This window comes from Brachionichthys hirsutus, unplaced genomic scaffold (assembly GCF_040956055.1).
Source record: "Brachionichthys hirsutus isolate HB-005 unplaced genomic scaffold, CSIRO-AGI_Bhir_v1 contig_304, whole genome shotgun sequence".
Classification (NCBI taxonomy): Eukaryota; Metazoa; Chordata; class Actinopteri; order Lophiiformes; family Brachionichthyidae; genus Brachionichthys; species Brachionichthys hirsutus.
The window spans coordinates 42,335-62,096 of NW_027180349.1; the positions used below are offsets into that span (position 1 = coordinate 42,335).

At 41.5% G+C, this 19,762-nt stretch overlaps 1 protein-coding gene across 1 annotated transcript in view; it reads right to left on the reverse strand.

The window, feature by feature from the left end:
* Positions 1-19,762, reverse strand: part of LOC137913879 (semaphorin-3A-like) — a 47,906-nt gene that overhangs the window by 19,082 nt on the left and 9,062 nt on the right. The window contains exon 4 of the mRNA XM_068757500.1: positions 3,217-3,371. Coding sequence (XP_068613601.1) covers positions 3,217-3,371 — 155 coding nt within the window. The remainder of the gene's footprint in view (positions 1-3,216; positions 3,372-19,762) is intronic.

Sequence of the window (19,762 nt, forward strand, 5' to 3'; positions counted from 1 at the left end):
ATGTAAAAATGTTTGCTAATGTCTTTTAGTTGGACGGTTTGCCCACATAAGTGCTTGTCTCTTCATTCCGTCACCCCCGAGGTCCAGTTAACTCACCGGGTATGTGAGTTTTATCCACAGTCTACAACTATGTATTATCTGTACAAATACAAGCATCAAGCATACACAATAGCCCTGCATATATTAGTTTTTTTAAGAGTCCAGAACTTTGCAAATGCTGAAACTGTAGTTTAATTGCTTAAAGACTGTGAAGACTAAGAATCAAAGGTAAAACAGATTCGATGTTTCAAGAGGGCATGTGATGGCGTTCATCCACTTCTTAAACTGTCTGAGTGACTGTTTGTAACAAAGCTCTTCAATAATCTTTCACAAAGGGCCTGTCTAGATTTGGTGTTTGAGTGTCTGCTTACTTCAGAATAAAGAACTGAAGTAATCTAAAAAAAAGTGGAATATTCTTCTGCTTTCATGTCGACACAGCAGAGCAGGAAACAATGAAGTCATAGAAAAGGAGAGAGAGAGAGAGCGAGAGGCGAAGTTTCGTGTCAAATGGTAGCGACTTGACTAATCTAAATATTTCCCCGAGTCAGTCATCCCCTCCGAGATGACGGTGAAGCAGACACCGAGTTGCCCTCACTTACCTCAACATTTCACACATGCGGCACAGATCACTGTGGAACATTTTTGTTTTTGTATTTTTTATGTGTTATTAGTAGTAGCAGTAGTAGTATTTTTAAGACCCTGCATGATTGTTGATACACTGAAACTAATTAATGACACATGAGAGTGGTTTTGTGGTTTCAAGGCAACAATTTATTCCTGGTATCCAGTCGACATTCTCTGATACAGTCATTCCCGCAGGACCCGGTGCGGAGCAGTGATGATCAGATTAGATAGGTAACCATGTTACCCCTATCGCCGCATACCACACACTGAAAGGAACGTGGACCACCAGTGAAGGAATATCACGAGGCAGAGACTTTTAATGGAAATGTACCTCTCTGTGAAGGACGTGCTGACTGTCAGCTTATACAACGCGAGTCCAGATAGGAAAAAGACATCGTGAATTCCGAACAAGAAAAACTGACGATAACAAACAATGAACTGGAGTCAGTCCTGAATGCTTACAAGGAAGAAAAAAAAATGGGAACGACACAAGTAGTGAGAATGATTAAAGAACTGCATGCAAGAAGCCACACACATACACTCAAACCCTTGTTGACCCTTTGCAGTAATGTGGTTTCCAGCTGTTGACTCACACAGAGGGAATGGTTTCAGTTTTTTTTTGGGCCCAATCAAAGAAAAATGTGACTGACTGCAACCGCATCATGTTCGGCACACTGCATCAACCTGGGACGGACTGAACAAACTGGTCTCGTGTCAGTTTCACCGTCCCAGTTTTACTGAGCCAATAGAATCGAATAGAGTCATTCAAACTACACTGATAAAATGCTCTGGATGTCACGACAAGAGAAATTAAACAGGATGGTATAGAATGGCACTGTTAGCAGTTTAAATACCACAAGAGAAAAAACGTCACACAAACCGGAACGATATAAACAGACTATAAATACTGTATGTACAAATACATAACAGTACAGCGAGCACAGAGAGCTATGGCTTGACTATCCCTACCCTTTTGTTGGCTGAGTGCCTGCCTGCATGGGTGGCTGGCCAGCATGGCTGCTGTTTGTCTGCTTGTCTAACTGTTTGGGTCTCTGAGAGCTTGTGTGTTTCATCTGACAGATGAGGGCATTGATATGAACTTGCAGGTCAAAGTTAAAAAATTAAAAACTAAAATTGCTGCTGTCATTGTCCTTGCTGTGACTCGGCTAAGCCTTACAGTGTTAATCTGGTGGTGTGAATGCCACATTTCTATCCGTAGAAGGAAATTAGACATGACACAAACGCTATACCTTATAACTAATAAGTCTTAACAGTTTTCTCCTCTGGATTTCATGTTCAGATGAATGTAAACATTGCTGTGTTTTCTGCTGCAAATCTTTCCTCAGGGCTGACACTCGTATGAAAAATGTTTACACTCATGTTGGGCATGCTTTGCATCACTGGTGTTGTGTATCCTGACAGTGTTTTAGTGTGCATCAACATGAATAGCTTAGTCCAGGGGTGGGCAAACTTTTTGACTCGCGGGCCACAATGGGTTCTAAAATTTGATAGAGGGGCCAGATGGATGGAGTATTTGTGTGAGCTAGTATAAATGACATGTAAAAGACATTACATGAAAGGATTTGGCATTTTACAGGTAGCATTACAGGGAAAAGGTCAAATAAAATAGGTTTAATTATAATACAATTTTATTTAATGATATAATTTGGACAAGTTCGGCGGGCCGGATTAAATAGCCCAACGGGCCGCATATGGCCCGCGGGCCTGGGTTTGCCCATGCCTGGCTTAGTCTCATTAGGCCATGTAGACCATGTGGAGTAATTTATTTAAAGTTTTATTGGTATTGTTACATGAATTCGATGAATTATGTACGAAGGACTTTCAGCGGAAACAAGACCGCAAGGGCTTTTTTGAAACGCTCCTCTTAGACAGGATGTTTGACTGTACTTGTACTGTAATACATACTACTGTTGACTGTACTTTTACTAATTTTACGAACGTAGGCCATCTATCCCTACAATACATTCTAATTTAGCTGTTCATGTCTAAAAGCGGATCATCCCCTCAATGTGAAGTTCAGCAGTAAATGTGGAGGGGGAGCGGTGGAAGTAAAGATGTGGAAAATGTGCAGAATATAATTTGTGGCCTAACGAGAAGCTATTACTGTGTACCGCTAAGTGTTTTTCCTTTTATGGAAATTTACAAAAGCTAGGCAACAAAGGAATTTGTCATAAATTTCCAGAAATATCAGGCCTTAAAAAATTCACTGTGACACTGTAAAGATGTTTTACTAAACTGATAGACTGGGAGTAATTAGAAAGAATTGTGATGTTATGCTATGTTTCTAAGTCGGGAGACAAAACGAAGACAATACGTGATATTAGTGCTGAAGAATTCAAGTTTAAAAGGTGAGCAGAAAGGGTATTACTAGGGGTGTGACTTTCCTCTTCCCGTTATCATCAGTAATTAGTTCATTGCACTGACACATCTGTCATCTGGATCTGCTCTGATTTACCTGCAGTGTATATGAGTGAATGCTTGTATTGTGACTAGCTTCAGCTGGTGTATGTGTCTGTGTTCTCCAGTTCTAACCTTGCGTGGGTTCTGTGTTATATCATCCAAACTGATACACAGCAGGTTATCTTTCATGGCCACGTAAAGATGCCTTCCATCTTCATCAGGCAGCAAGGAGTTCAGATCTCCGGCCACTAGGGGCAGCGTCAGCAGGCGGCCATTCTGGATCAGCTCTGACAAGAAAAGGCAAACAAAACATGAAAATACAAATATTCAAAAGGAACCAATTATAAGATGCACATATTTATGGCCGTACAAAGAACGGCTCCACAAAAGTGGACTTAAGTTATATCTGACCAATAGTGTGATTGAAGAAGACCTCAATGGGCATGTTGGTGAAGGAAATAGAGGACATGAAGAAGTGATGGACACGTTTGGTATTCAGGACAGGGACCTAGAAGGACAGATGGTGGTGGAGTTTGCCAAAAGGATGGAAATGGCAGTAGGTAACACTTATTTTCAGAAGAGACTAGAACATAGGGTGACCAATAAGAGTAGAGGGAGGAGCACCCAGGTGGACATCTTGTTTAGACGGAGCAGTTTAAAGGAGGTTGGTGACTGTAAGGTCATGGTAGGAGAGAGTGTAGCCAGCCAACATAGACTGGTGGTGTGTAAGATGACTCTAGTGGTGAAGAAGATGAAGAGGACGAAGGCAGAGCAGAGGACAAAGTGGTGGAGGCTGAAGAATTTAAGAGTGTAGTGTGGCTTTCAGGGAAGAGGTGAGACAGGCTTAACAACAGTTCAGGTGATCAGGAAGACGGGTAGGAGAGGACTGGGAGTGTCTTCTGCAAAGAAAGGAGAGAAGGAGACCTGGTGGTGGAACCAGGACGTACAGAAGTGTATACAGGAAAAGAGGTTAGCTCAGAAGTAGTGGGACATTGAGAGGAAAGAAGAGAGTAAACAGGAGTACAGGGAGATGAGACGCAAGGCAAAGGTAGAGGTGTCAAAGGCCAAACAGAGTGCATATGATGACCTGCATGACAGGCTAGATAGTAAAGAGGGAGAGAAGGATCTGCACAGGCTGGCCAGACAGAGACACAGATGGGAAGGATTTTCTGAGGAAAAGACAGAGAGCAAGAAGTGGTGGAGATGAAGATGCTGATGTTCTCCTTGGGAGTGACCAGGTTGGATAGGATTAGAAATGAGCCAATAAGAGGGACAGTGAAGGTTAGACACTTGACAGAAGTGCACTTTGCATAGATCAAAAACACCAAACTGCAAACAGAGCATAAATGAGCAAAGGTGTTAGTTACAAATGATTTAGTTTCATCTGTCTTTGAAACACAAAGCTGACTGAATGACTGAATGACGGTTTGGAAGGAGACAGATGAAGAACTATTGAAAAGCCATGAGCAACGGGCCCAAAACCCAGTCCACCTGAGTGTCAAATGTGCATCTCTGCTGACTGGGGCTGGAACCAATAAATACCTGTGACTACAGCTCACCTGGAATTGATAGAAACTTGTACCATTTCCCACTGAAAATAAAAGCCAGATGTTTGTGGGTGTCAGCTTTTTCCATTGAGAAAGGGGCTTCACCAACTCATCTTTACAACCCAACAAATATGGTTTGCATCCTTATCTCTGCAAAAGGATGAATAGTCTTTGTCATAATTATTTGTTTAAATAGCCTTGCCTCTTCCAGATATGTAGCAATTAGTAAAATGTCAGTATTGGTGTCTGTTTTTTTGTTTGTTTGTTTGTTTGTTAGCAGGATTATGGAAAAACTGCTGGATGGATCTTGATGGAAAAAAAATACTAAGCTGGGTCTTGGTCTAACTTAGAAGCCATTAAATTTTCCAATTGATCTGGATACCTGTCAGTCTACAAGTAAAATCTGGATTTTTCCCATTTACTTATAATGGAGGCTTTTTCCAAAAAAAAATAATCTTGTAAAATATGCATTCAATTCACTCACCAAAAATTACAGTCATAAAGGGGTCTGATGCATTATCATGCAAAATGTCTTCTGGCTCTGATCCAGAATGAGGTCAGGAAAAAATATTTAACTTTAACATTGAAAACCCCATTTATGGATTCAAAAATCGGTTAAAAATACACAAACTCAGATTCACTTTTACTTTTCATGGTTGGTGTATAAAGATGCCAAGAACAATTTATAACCCTTTGATGATGATCCAGATCACCATGTGGATGGTGGAAATCCAATTACGAGGTCTGCGCTTGCTGAGTGCTTCTCTTGAAAGGTCTGATGTTGTATTTCATGGTCATTGATGTGTGGGTGGGCAGCACGGTGGCGGTAGCGCTGTTGCCTCACAGCAAGAAGGTCACAGGTTCAAATTCAACTTGAGGCTTTTCTGTGAGTGGTTTGCATGTTCTGTCCGGGTCTACGTGGGTTCTCTGATTGTCGTTCTATGTGTAGCCCGGCGATAAACTGGCAACTTGTCCAGGGTGAACCCGGCCTCTCACCCGTAGACTACTGGGATAGACTCCAGTAGATCCGGATTTCTGATTATGCAGTTAAGAGAAAGAATGAATGAATGAATGGTATGTGGGTTTAATAGAACAGTGAAAACGGATTTAAGAAAGTTTAAGATGTATGCAGGAACCTTGAGATAAATGAACTGTAGTTCACTAAGAGAGCGAGAGAAGGAAAACAGAAATACATGCATGGATAACGATTCAATTATTTTGATTCAATACTTTATTTTGTATTAATGGATGGCAAGAAGAGAAAATTCACACTCAACCGTTTGTTCAAATCAATAACAAGCACAAACTGCTGAAACATCCAGCTCCTCTCCTCGTGAGAGAACAGGTGCTCCTTGTTAGCGACAATAATCTAATCTGAATAAACTGCAGTGAAGTAGTGATGATGTTTATTATTCTTATTATTATGGTTCAAAGAAAACCTGTGTTGCTGAAGTAACTGGGAACACAATTGCATTTGCCAAGCTGTCACTAGACAGGAGAAATATTCCACTTGATCTGAAGAAGCCTCAGCAAGGAAGAGAAGAAGATGGACATCTGGGCTAATTAACTCAACTCACAACCGCCATAAGAGGGGGAAAAGCCAAGTCACTTTCGTCCTTGTTGATACTCATTAGGTGAACAAACCTTTCATTTCCACCACTCTGAACATTTCTAAGACGTCAGTTGTGTTTTGTATTACCATAATATTGCTTAAGTCGTGCATGTCAAACATTAAGGCTGGTTTGTTTCCACATGGCGTAAGAAATAATGCTGCTCTCAAATGTTCCATGTCCGTACGTCACATCACTTCACTTTATTAGTTTGTCTCTCGGAGGGCAATTTGGTTTACAGCAGTCGACATACATGCTTAGGACACATTCAAGGGACATATAAAACGAGTTCATTCCCACTCATAAGTGGATTATTTTTCCTCAGGAAACTACATATACCAGAAAGCCATAAACTCCAGGCCCATGACACGTCTTCATGAAGTAAAATGTGCTGCATAGATGTGTGTGTATGTACTATATATATATATATATATATATTGAATATATATATTCAAAGGTTTGGAGTCACCCAGACAAAGGGAGGTCAGTTTCATAGCTTCTCTAACCAGCTAAACTGTTTTCAGCTGTGCTAACATGATTGCACCAGGGTTTTCTACTCATCTATTAGCCTTCTAATGAGCAAACACATTGTACCACTAGAACACTGGAGTGATAGATGCTGGAAACGGGCCTCTATACACCAATGTAGATCATTATTGCACCAAAAACCAGACACTTTCAGCTAGAATAGTCATTTAGCACATTAACAATGTATAGAGTGTATTTCTGATTAGTTAGTTGCAAAAAAAAAAAAAAAACATTTGAAAAAAAAACAATGCTTTTCTTTCAGAAATAAGGACATTTCTAAGTGAAACTTTTGAACGGTAGTGTATATGCAGGTATTTCTTTATTTGCTTTTGACATGTACAGGCATGGACACTAAACAAAAGGTCTGAGGAAATTCCATAAAGCTCAACAAATTTGCTTGAATCCAGTCTCATGGACCTTGATCACAACTTCTTGTATGATGGGATGACAGGTTTCCACAGCTTCTCACTTCACAAGCTGCGTGCCGTGAGCCCATGTGAGAAACTAGTTCTGCACTGAGAGCAGGTGTTGGTATGTAATTAGAATGCAAACGAGATGGTATGAGTCCAATTTTGTTTCGCAATAACTCAAAAATTAGATCTGATCACAATAATAGTGCTTTGCCTTTTGAACTTTCCATCTGTTTTCAACACACACATCAACCATCGAGTGATACATGAGCCGGTTGAACTGCAGAGGTAGATGGAATCAAAAAGAGGAGGAGATGTGGGGAGAAGTGCGGCTGCCAGAGAAGATGAGAAAAATGACAGGGCAAAGTGACAAGATGAGATCTGTCTGATGGGTGACGACAGCTACGAGATTGGAATAGGAAAAATGTCAAAATACGACACAATGATAGACAGATGAGGAGGAAATGGAAGAGTGAGTGGCTGATACCAAAAGGGAAGAGCTGAATGAAAGACATGTGGGGGTGAAGAAATTAGTAAATATAGATAGAAAATGGCAAAGCCTCGGGGGGGCAAAGGGGTTTAAATAGACAGGTGAGATTTGGGCAGGAATGATCAATGAGGATAGACGAGAGAGCACCTGTAGAAGTTATGTTGTGAAGAACGAAGTAGGCGTTGAAGGGTGGATCAAGGGTGAAGTAAAACCACATGAGAAACAAAGGATGAGGGGGAAGAGCTCCTCAGTGTCTGAGGGCAAACTGTGGATCCGTGGAGAGGAGAAGAAGGTTGAGAAAAGAAGAAGGAAAAAAAGGAGATGAGTGCAAGAGTGAAAATGAAATAATGACAGGGTGAACAAGTTGATGATTTGCTGGATGAGAGGCGAGGGAAAGAGCAAAATGTCAAGGTAAAAAGAAAAACTATGTTAGAGAGGTGGAGAGAATGAAAATGATTTCCATTGGAAATCAGGATGAAGAAGATAAGCAAAAAATAATATGTACTGCAGACAGGAATAACATGCTGACAGATAGGAAGAAGAGATGGATGAATGGAATGAAGAAGAAAAGTTATGACGCAGTGGAAATGGAGATATAATCTGAAACAGTGAGAGAAGAGGAAAGTCCCGCAGATTGAAGGCAGATAGGACTGATTGCTGTGTAATGAGTACAATAACAATATTGATCTTGACTTGATTTAATACCAGTGGGCGCTTCAGCTGCTTGATTACAAAAGCACTGTTACCTTTCTTTATGTTTTACTACACATTGTCTGCAGAGAATTGAATACAATTTGCCTGCAGCACCAGTGAAATAAATACAGAGTCAGCCAAAGTAATGTATACACACATCAGGACAAGAAAAACTTGCATAAATATTTCTATACTTCTATACATATCACTTAGGCAATAAATAAAAGCAATCCCATTGGACACTTTGGCCAACGTTACCCAATCAGTAGCTAGCCGTACACATAAAGGTCTGTAAGCCAATGGCCACCACTTTGAGCACCTCTTTTAATCATGGAGGCCAAAGGTAACTTGCATTACTCTCATGATGTCTGAATAAATTTGGTGTTGAAATATTGATGCGAGTTTTTCTTTTCCAGATGATTGTGTACATTATTTTGGCTGAGTCTCTTTGTGAAGAACTAGGACTTTAATAACTTTACAGAAAATATAAAATCCACATACTTGTGTCTACCAATAAGTTACAGTTAAATATGACAAGCACTAAAACTATTAACTAAAAAAATATATGCTGTGAAAACAAAATGGCTGGTAATACATTTCAGACACACATAGAATAAATATCAGACATACCGGTATTAATGTTGTTCATTTTCTGTAGCTGTTCTGTGCAGGTTGGACAAGTGCACCCTGGACTAGTCACCAGTTCATCACAAAAAGCCACATAATGTGGCAAAACATCCAAACACCGACTGTTGAGCGGGAGTCACCGAATTTGCCTCCATTGTTTGTTTATGGAAAGAACCAGAGGGCTCGGAAGAAACCCACACAGACATGGGGAGAATATAAAGAATGTAAAGTTCTCTGGTGGTATTTGAACCCAGGACCTTCTTGCTGTCTTACAATTATATAAGTTATATTCATATATAAATACATTTTGATTCCTTTTTCATGGTTTAAACCCTTTGAATCCCAAACTCATCCTCTGCACAGCATCTCGTGTCAAATCTAGAATGTCACACCTTCCATGTTAAGACAAAATGATTCTGCCACCGTTCTGACATCAGGGAATTCAAGCCTTCAAGCTCTGCCTTCTTTGAATTGCAGCATAAGAGCTGCATGACCTTGATTAATTCAATTTAGAAGGAGCTTGGCTTAACTGAATGCCAAACTGCATCTGCAGTGGAAACACCTGCAACATTTACACATGTGTTACTGTCACAAGTTTCTGTTTGGTCATACGGACTCAAGTCAAACTCAGTTGCATGAAATTAACACGCCATTCTAAGCTGTGTTTATGCACGCACACATAGCTTTGCAAAGAAAGAAAATGAATGCAGTTAGTATGTCATCAGCACACCTTCACTATGAGCACATTTTAATTTAGCACCCGCACACACACATACGCATCATCCCAGTCTCCCGAGTTGGTTTCGACTGCGTCGTGCTTTATTTATCTTGCAAACCATCACACGAATGTTTGGAAAATCTTGCCTCAGTAAAGTGTTTTTAACCCATCACAATGATGAATGGCTCTTATTCTCGAAAAACATTTTATTTGCCAGTGTGCGTGTGCGCACACACACACACACACACACACACTCAGTCCTGAAACACCAGCTGCAACTACCCCACCCTTACTCTTGGGACAGTTTCCTTGGCAACAGCAACCATGCCGACATAATTTCCGACGGCGTGTGTGATGTCAAAGAGTGTCTATTGGACTTACCATCTCATTTTACACACACATGCACGCACACACGCACACACACACAGAGATCATTGCCGATTGCCCTAAACTTCTCATCAACAATTTGGCAGAAACAGAGGGCAGTTTGTTGAATTAATGCTTTAGTGAATTTTCCACCACTCCATAATGGAAGGAGGGTACACACACACACGCACACACACACACATACAAAATCAGACATTGTTATGCAGCCAGCCACCACACACATTTACATGTATTTGACAATCATCTGTGTCTGCAGCCTGTCGCTATCAATGCAGGAGATTAACATGCACACGCCTGGTAAGAAAAGGCCTTCGCATTAATAACATGGTCAGGAAAGGTCAACCAACTAATTTCACAGTCTACAATAAATTTTGAATGGATGAAAGTGAAATAAAGTCATTGTAAATGTGCCAGAATTCGTCTGTGACGGGTTGTGATGGTTTATTAGCCGAGGAGCCATCTGCTCTCCAGGTGCGGAACATATTCAGAAAACTTCAGTAAAAGAATGATAAGCTCCACATGTCTTCCAATGGAAAAATGCAGCCTCATGGGTAACACGAGTAGTGCGGTTAGCAGGATCTAACTTAGCTTTCCCACTTCCTCCCGTGTGCCGGTCCCAAGCTGGGATAAATGCAGAGGATTGCGTCAGGAATGGCATCCGGCGTAAAAGTTTGCCACATTGAACATGCAAATCACCATAAATAGGAAAGACATAACGGATCGGTCGAGGCCCGGGTTAACAACGACCGCCAGCAGCGTTGTTAAACCACAGGACGCTGCTGGAAATTGGATTACGGTGGGTCGAAGACAGAGATGAAGAAGAGGAGGTCATTCAGCAGCGAGAGAAGAAGGTTGGAAGAGTTTAGGATTGAAAGTAGGAACTTTGAATGTTGGGACAATGACGGGAAAAGCTAGAGAGCTGGTGGGAATGATGAAGAGGAGAAAGGTTGATTTGTTGTTTGTCCAGGAGACCAGTGAAAGGAAGCAAGGCTAGAATAGTAGTAGTAGTCTTAGTAGTTAGTAGTCTTCCAATGTCAAGACATGAAAACTTGAAATTCATATTCCATAAGAGCATTTAGGGCGTATAAATCAAACTACAAATGAACAGATATTTATAATAGGTTCATTTACTTTAGGTGAAATATGACTTTTTTTAACAACTGCAGTTACTTAAATGTGTTAGTATGGTTCTGTTCTGAGATGTCCTTGTCTTTCTGCGTCTCTGGGTTAAAACTCTGAGGTGGGAAGAAAGCACCTTCTTGCTCTTCCGAGAGCCTCCATGGAAAGGCCAAAGCAGGGAGAGTAGCCATAGAGACCCCTCAAAATGCCAATACCAGGCAAACCTCCTTGGCTTTTCATGCATTTATGTGAAATGCCTGGAGGAGCAGCTGTGCAACTTACAATGACCTGCAGAGAGGCTAATTAAATCTACACAGAATCGTTGATTCAAAGTGGCATGGCTCGGGAGATGATAAAGAGTTTGGGGATTTGCGCCACAATATAGAGTATAACCAGTAGAACCAACACGTGACGCAGAACGCACAGCTCCTGAGTATTCAGAATGGCTGTAGCTTCAGCCCAGACGTAACATCCACGATGGCCAGCCCATAGTTTTCAGTGTAACGACAGGATCTATGGTTGCTGCGGTCGTTGCTGCTGCTATGTGGAGAGAAGAAGTGCTTTTTGGTGAGCGCCCACAGGATCGGTGACAAATGCAATATCAAGAGGCAAACAAAATGCTGTTTGGTTTGTGCTGGTTTTCCTTCTTCTGTAGCCGAAAGAGGCTCCTGATGGCTGGCATGAGGTCGGATTCATAATGACAAACAAATTAATGCTGATGTTCCTTCCTTGTGCTATCTTCGAGTAGTTAAAGAACAAAAAAATTGATGAGCATTAAATGTTACGTCAGCTATAGAGAGGTCTGATGAGGGACTGGGAGATCCTGTGCATGCATATAGGGAATTACTCACCACTTCGAAGTCCATAAAGGAAACAGCTTCTGGTTCAAACAGCCAAATCTGTATAACCCATTAGGTGGAGATGCACGTGCTTTCAGGCAGGCTGATGGTGGATGTATCTAAACCAGAGGTATGCCTGCAACCTGCCCTTTATTAATGGGGGGAGGCTGCATCTTGCAAGATTCAAAGCAGTAAACCATAAGGACATATACGGTGCCTTTTTGAGAAGATGACACAAAACAAAGTGAAGCATGACATTGCAAAGTTGCAGATTTTCAGTGTGGACTTTGTTAAGCCAGATCGCACATTGCAGCAGAGAACATGTGAACTTTCTGGGTTTGAGTCTTTGCAAGCAAAGTTTGATTGAAGTCAGGCAAGTCAGGCTGGGTTTTCTGCTTTGCTGCCTCCAGACGCAGCTGGTGAAAATTTTAAGCCTGGACTATGAGCAGTTTGAGTAATGTGTATGGGAGTGGAGATGAAACAATCTGGTTCTGTGTTTGGACAGTCAACTAGCAGGAAATCATCTGACAGGAGTTAGCAGTTATTTATGAGAATCCTGCAAAATATCTGATAGAATATTTCTGCGCTGCTATGACAACTGATGATGAACTTTATAGCCTCATAGACCAGGAAGAGCAGTGGCAGAGGAATGAAGCTACTAATGCTTGAGCCCCGTCATTATGGTGCAGAGAGATAAATAAATGATAGGCTTTTGTTTTTTTACAGAATATTTATGGCTACCTATACGTATAGGATCAATATGAGTCACAGGGAAGGGTGCTTTATCAAGTGGGCCAATCATGACTCCATCATAACCTCTTTCACAACCAGCTCTTTGTCTTGTCTCTGAGCACAGCATTCTGCAGCCCCATATTCAAACATGCACGCACACGTGCCTGCAGAGTGCAGCGACTCTTAGAATCATCAAGATGACAGCAGGGTCAACGAGGGCCGTGACCTCTGATCCGATCCAATTGACCTCTGACTCCTGTCACTGGGAATCAAAGACCAAATGTTTAAGACATAAAAGCACAGAAATGCTAAGACATAATCCCACTGATACCTGCAAACTCACACGGATAACGTCTCTGCATGAATGGCTCCTTTATATTAGTGCAAGTCAGTCTGCCAACTTCCATGAGTATCTGTTTTTATTTATATGCTGTCTGGATTCCTGTGTTTGTGTGTGTGTGTGTGTGTGTGTGTGTGTGTGTGTGTGTGTGTGTGAGTGAATGTCAGGTACTTTTATTCATTAGACTAAAGGTTGCTGGTCTCATGGGAGCTATGGTGGCTACGAGCTGCATCCTTGATGTGATTGGAGTAAATGTGTGGCGTGATACGGATAAGGACATTCCTGCACTGCCCCACACACACACACTCACAGACACACTATCGTATAGCAATATATGTGTGAGTTTTGATATTCGTGTTTAAAGACACACTGCAAACAAGTCTGGAAAATGGATGCCAATCCAAAACGAAGCTTTTGTGTCATGCGTTTCTTTTTTTTTCTTTAAGGCATTGGGGCATCTTATACCCTGGACAGAGCTCCTGAACAGAGCTGCTGTTCATGCAGGCATGCTTGCAAGTATAGTAGTAGTAGTAGCAGTAGTAGTATCAGCTCAGTGTATCTCATTTATTGCATGGTGTACAATGCAGACACCAATGACACAACACGTTCCTCTTGATAAACACATTTAACAATTTGTGAATTACCAGCAAAGGTCAGTGATGGCTGTGTGAGCTCCGCCTTGTAAGCATGACCAGCTCCCAGATCAGTTTCTACTGAGGCTCGCCAGTCGCAGACTTACCTGATCCTGTGAGACGCGCTATCTGAGAGTGCTGGAACGTTCCACAGTTCGTGAACAGCAAAAGGTTCGAGGAAGAAAGTTTTACAATTTGAGTCACAGTCAAATTCATGGCACTCCTTTGACTGTGCCAGTGAAAACTCCTGCAAAGCTTAAAATAATATTCTGATGAGTGACAAATGAAAGAAAGGATGATGAAAGGATCAAGTCTCCCTTTCAGTTGTTACCTCACTCATGGGAGGCTGACTTTCTTATCATCCTGGAGTTTTACAGGGAGTTATTCTTGTTTCCACATCCACACATACCACTTTTTGCTGAACACACACACACACACACACACACACAGAGCTACACTTATCATAAATCTATCCAATTACTCTCTCACAGCCCACAGCATACAGCATGTTTTGTAACTGCTCTTGCTTGTAGGCCCGTGTCCATCTGCTCTTCTATTCACCCGGTCCCTGGGAACTGAAGCTGTCTGTTGCACTGTTCCCAGGGGGAGGACTTTGTAGGCTGCGCCACCAGAGGAGAATGGCGGTGGCGGGGGGTGAGGAAACCGGGGCACATTTCCTGTGGAAATGGGGTTATCACTTCACCAATTACTGTTGTAATTACATCAGGAGGCCAGCAGAAGCCTGGGAACAAAGCCTATGGGCATACAGACGGGCACTCTGCGAAGACGTGCACCAAACACAGTGTGAAGCCCGGTGGCGGGCGTGCAAGAAGGGAATGCCACCGTCTTCACCCAGCAGCACACTGACTAAAGTTTAACGGATAGGACAGCTGAAGATGTGGAAATAGAGAGAGAGAGCGGACGAAGGACCATGCGAGAGAATCGAACCCATGACCACCACACACGGTCTGCCTCCTCGGTGCATGTGGTGCTCTGTGCACCCTTACACTTACATATGTGTTCGACTGTAGGAGACCAGAGGTTCCTTGGTGTCTTGGCAGTGGACTGTCAGTCTCTGAGCCTGAGCCTTGTGAGGGGATACAACAATCAAATGTTCATTTGGGTTCAGACGCGACTGTCATTACGCCTGTAAAACATATATTATTATAAGATCTATAACGTAGTCTGGAGATCGAGATCTGTAGTCTTCAGTAATTGCCATAATCTTGCAACCTGTCATACTTATCAAAGGTCTTGACTTCCTTGATCACTCATATACCGCCAATCAAATCCTTTCTCCCCCACCCCCCACCCAGACGCACACACACCCCACCATGACAAAATTACAACCAAACACATGTGAACTACATCTGGACTGTGTCGTCAACAGACCAGACCCATGTGGACAGCTTAACCTTTGACCTCAGCATGTATGAATGTTCATCACTGTCAGACATTTGGCCGATCCGGTTGAATACACACATGAAAGTCCCTCCCTGTTTACCTTTTAATCTAGTTTAATCTATATTTATCTAAGAGAATTCACTGTGATTACTCGTTGTTTTCTCTTCTCACATTCACATAGCTGTACACAGTCTCACGTGGGAGCCACTGCAGAACGGATCAACGCTACAGCTTCTAAGACGGATGTTCCCGATGAGGAGATGCACTTTAACAATCATTGTCCTCATGATCTTTCAGTTTGAGTCTATATTTGTAAATAATTCTTATTATTTATCATTCATATATCACACACACATCATAAGATAAATAGGAAGGATTTGCATGTGACCTGACCAGTCCTGCATTGCTCAAGTCCAGTAGTGTTGCGTTTTCATCCAGTCACTGGCTACTAATGGAATGCAGTTTGTCAGAAACATACCGCCATAATAATATTGCATGTTGCAGCGTTCGAAGTGAAAATCACTCAATCGAGTCAAGCCTGATTTAGGTTTGCCACTTTGACACTGCAAACCTAATTTTAAAATGCAAAAGCTACGTCCAAATTCCCATCGACTTTTCAAGCCATTCCTTATGGACAGAAGACGGGTTTGCGTGTTGATGCTTGTGAATCTGGAGTTGTCTATTTCAAAGAAAAACCAGTCAGCGACGAGAGATGCATGCTTATAAGGAAAACACTGCGGGTTCCCTTAAAAGACAAGTAAGCACATTCGAGTTAAGTCATCTCTTTGGAAGATACTGCATCGCTTCATCCGTCAGACAGAAAACTCAGCGCACTCTGAATCGTCTTGTACCTCTTGGCTCAGCCTCAAAGCATGTTAGATGTATTGCATGCTGCAAGGGCATTTGCTGTGGGATGATATCTCACCATCTAAAAATGGGTGGACATCAGGACAGTAGCTGTCCTGTGATGGTACTACATCTACAGTGACTTTAGATTTACAACAATGTTTGAGGGTGAATTTATCACGAGCCCCTTCTTTAAAGCGCAACCAGACGATGCAAATCCTCTCTGATAAGTCCAGTCTCTAAACAGGAAGAGGAAGTCTAACTTCCCATCTTTTGTGAAACTTGCTTGATCATTTTTATCACAAACAGAACAGGGAGAATCTAGTAGTTGTGTGCTTCTCCTTGTTTACCCAACTGTGTTAACAGATTACTAACACCAAGGGTTAAAGATCAGATGTTTAAAAGCATCTGCATGTAGATATGTCAATTTGACTCACACAGGAGCTCAAAACCTGTACATTATGCTGATACTCGACACGTAGTCGTCCTAAAAACATATTTATTTCAATGAAAAGACAAAACTAATCCCAGTAATTAGTAAACATGAACAATAATTGCTCCAAAATTATTAAAATCATGACAAATAGAACATCAGACCGCTTTGTTTTAATTGACACTGGGTCTGGTGTCCTTTTGTTGGTCATCGGCCAGCCAACCGCTGAGCTGGCTTGAACATGTTCCACATTTCATAAAGCTTATACATAGGGTCAGGTGACTGGGAATAAGATTTCCATGTTCTCTTGACCTTTCACCAGTGACCCAAAGTGCAAGAAAGCCAAGTTCGTTCTGAGGCAGAAGATAACGTTTATTGGTAGGAATGATTATTCCCTGTGTGTTCATAAACCTCAGTCAGGCTGCAAGATAGAAGTCTGTTATTCGTCCATCTTCATGTGACACACAATCACCCTGTCATAATCATTAGTTACAGAAGTAACTTGCACTGGCAGGTTAGTGACATCTTTGCGTTCAGGCTGCTGGTGCAGGAGCTTCGGGACAAGCTTTTAAGGTCAGGTGAAGGGGTCACAGCAAAGAATGCTAACGGGGAGCAGGGCAATGGAACCGGCCAACGGAATGGGAATCAGCAGTAAAAGTAAATTATCATATAATTAGCGTGCTTGCTAAATTGTGTCTTGCTTGACAGTTCTGAGTTGTGAGCAAAATTGTACAGACTTTAGACTATTTTTATTAAATCATGTTTTTTTCTTTCCAAGAGAATCGTTATAATTTTTGTAGATTTAACAGAGTTGTAGCAGAAGTCGTGCTACATTCAGAAACTATGGAGTTACGAAAGTGCACGAAATATTAAGTTCTACACAATGCTGCTTTAAAAATGTGATATAGGAAACAAATCTGATTGACTGCAGTCTGCTGAAAGCCTGCAAGCCCTCATATAATCCTCGTCTCCAGCCGGTGCTAATCTGCAGCTAATGAGTTGGAGTTGGTCTCAGCATTGATTCCACCTGCTCCTTGCCTCCAGGTCGTCAACAACGTCAAGTGTGTCTTTGAAAATGAAATTAATTAATGTAGTTGTAGCTAAAAGAGCTCTGTGAGGAATATATGTCTGCACAAAGCTGCAACAGCAAAGGCATGAAGATCAGAGTTAAATCAACTCTTCCCAGGTCGATATGAATTACATTTATATTTGCCTTTGCATTCAGCGACTTTTTTGTGTTTTTCTTTTGGCATTTCATTTCATTTAGTGTTTCTTGAATATGATAGGAAAGAAATGCAGACACAGAGAGAGTCAATGGGGAGAGCTTCTCTCCTCATCCTTGGAGCAAGTTACTACAAGTGGGAATGTCAGACAAATAAAACGTATATGTTTACTTAATTACAGGCTTCAAGCCAAATATAGCCTGTAGTATTCACACCAGCACCCCTTGAGGGTGAATTTACAGCATGTCCACTGTCATCAGGTCCTGTTATTGACAACAAGTTTGTAATTAGAGTACTCTGAGTGACTGTGTCCAGAGTCAGGAGAAAACCAATCACCTTCAAGAGTCATTTTTATGTTTGAGCAAAAATGAAAAGTTTGTATGTATAGTATGTATGTATATAATTTAATTAAATCCTCCAAATTCTTGTGACCAAAAACAGTAAAAGAGTTATTTTTCAAGGGTTAACAACCCCCACAAAAAAAGATCCAAATAAGGTCTACGATAAAAAAGGGCCCTTCTTTGAGTTTTGACACGAGCTAAGAGCTGCCATTTGACCACAATCGCAACAAGGAACGGTAGCGCCACTGTTGGGGGCCATTAGCATTAATATTCATAATTAAAAATAGCCTGATTCTGCGACAAACACCCATCTGAGCAAAATCCACTTCTCTGCAACATCCCAGCCCTGAGCCTGGAATGCAATGGCCTAGATAGAAACAGATCTGAAAGAATAAATGAATAATGAAAAGTCTCTTAGTTCCCAAAATCACTCTGAAGACTTTTGTGCTTTTTAGTACACAAAGAGAGGACAAAGGTGAGGATGGGGGGAGACAAGAGAAAGATGGAAAGAATTAGGTCTATGTCCAGAACAAGGTTTCACTTTTTAACTTTTTAACTAAATACTGTAAACACATTTACAAATAGACAATTTAATTTACAGACATCCTGGTATATAATGACATCATCATCTATAATGTAAACATATTGTTGATTTATCGAAGGCGTCTTTGTCAGTGGGGAAATAAGAAGACATAAGTATCCACAAGGGGGGATACACCCACACACACACCCACACACACCTACACACACATTCAGGCCTGAGAGAACCTGTTAAAACACAATCAAGCAAGAACCCAGAACATTTGTGATGGAATTCAAAAGGAATTCCAGAACATGTTTTCCTTCCTTCTTAAGGAAAATAAGAGACCATGTTTGACCAGGACAGAATTCATAGGAAATCCACCTGGAGGAGACTGGGTTGGGGAAGAAGGGGCAACCGCCTACAGATGATTTATGATGAGACTGGTATTTTTTCATTTTCAAAAATGTTGTGCCAAAATACTGTGAATGAATAAATATATAGTAATCAGAACAAAATCCCGCTTTAATTTAACAGCTCATCTGGGCTGAGTGTGAATGTGTCCCTTCAAAGCTCCTTACTAGGGCTGCATTGGGAATGTAACGTCACAGCTGATTAAAATGAAGGTTTAATCAAACAGGAACTATTTATTTGTTAATTCATACAATGTTCACATTGAACAAACAAGCATTTGGGCACTGATGAACTCGTCTTCTGAGCCCCACCATTTGCATTTTAATGCTATGGAGCCGAAAAGGGCTCATTTACATTTACATCATCATTTGGGCGCATGTCCAGAAACAGCAGCGTCAGCTTCAATGCTTGAATTAAAACCATCACAACAACCAATCACCATCCAGAGGGCAAAGGTCAAAGCCATTGTCTTCCACTACCAAACAAACTCATCTGATTCAATCTTCTCCAGTGCCCGATAAATATTGAACTTCTTTTGCAATCCAATTTACAACGTGAATGCCGTATGAATAAAAGATGACTCGATGTGGGCAAACAGATTCACACTGAATTAATAGACCATCCAGAGCGCTGAGCCACTTATGTGGCTTTATTGTGCAAATGTGATGCTGAATCTTTACATTCTCCCGTGACATTCTCGGGTTGACGAAGTGACTGCAGCGGTAACCGACCGCAGTTACAGTAAATGTGTGTCTGTGGTGGAAAGATGGTATCACTAACCGCCGCCTCATCAAGAAAAGCACACCGCCATTCTGAACGGCTGAG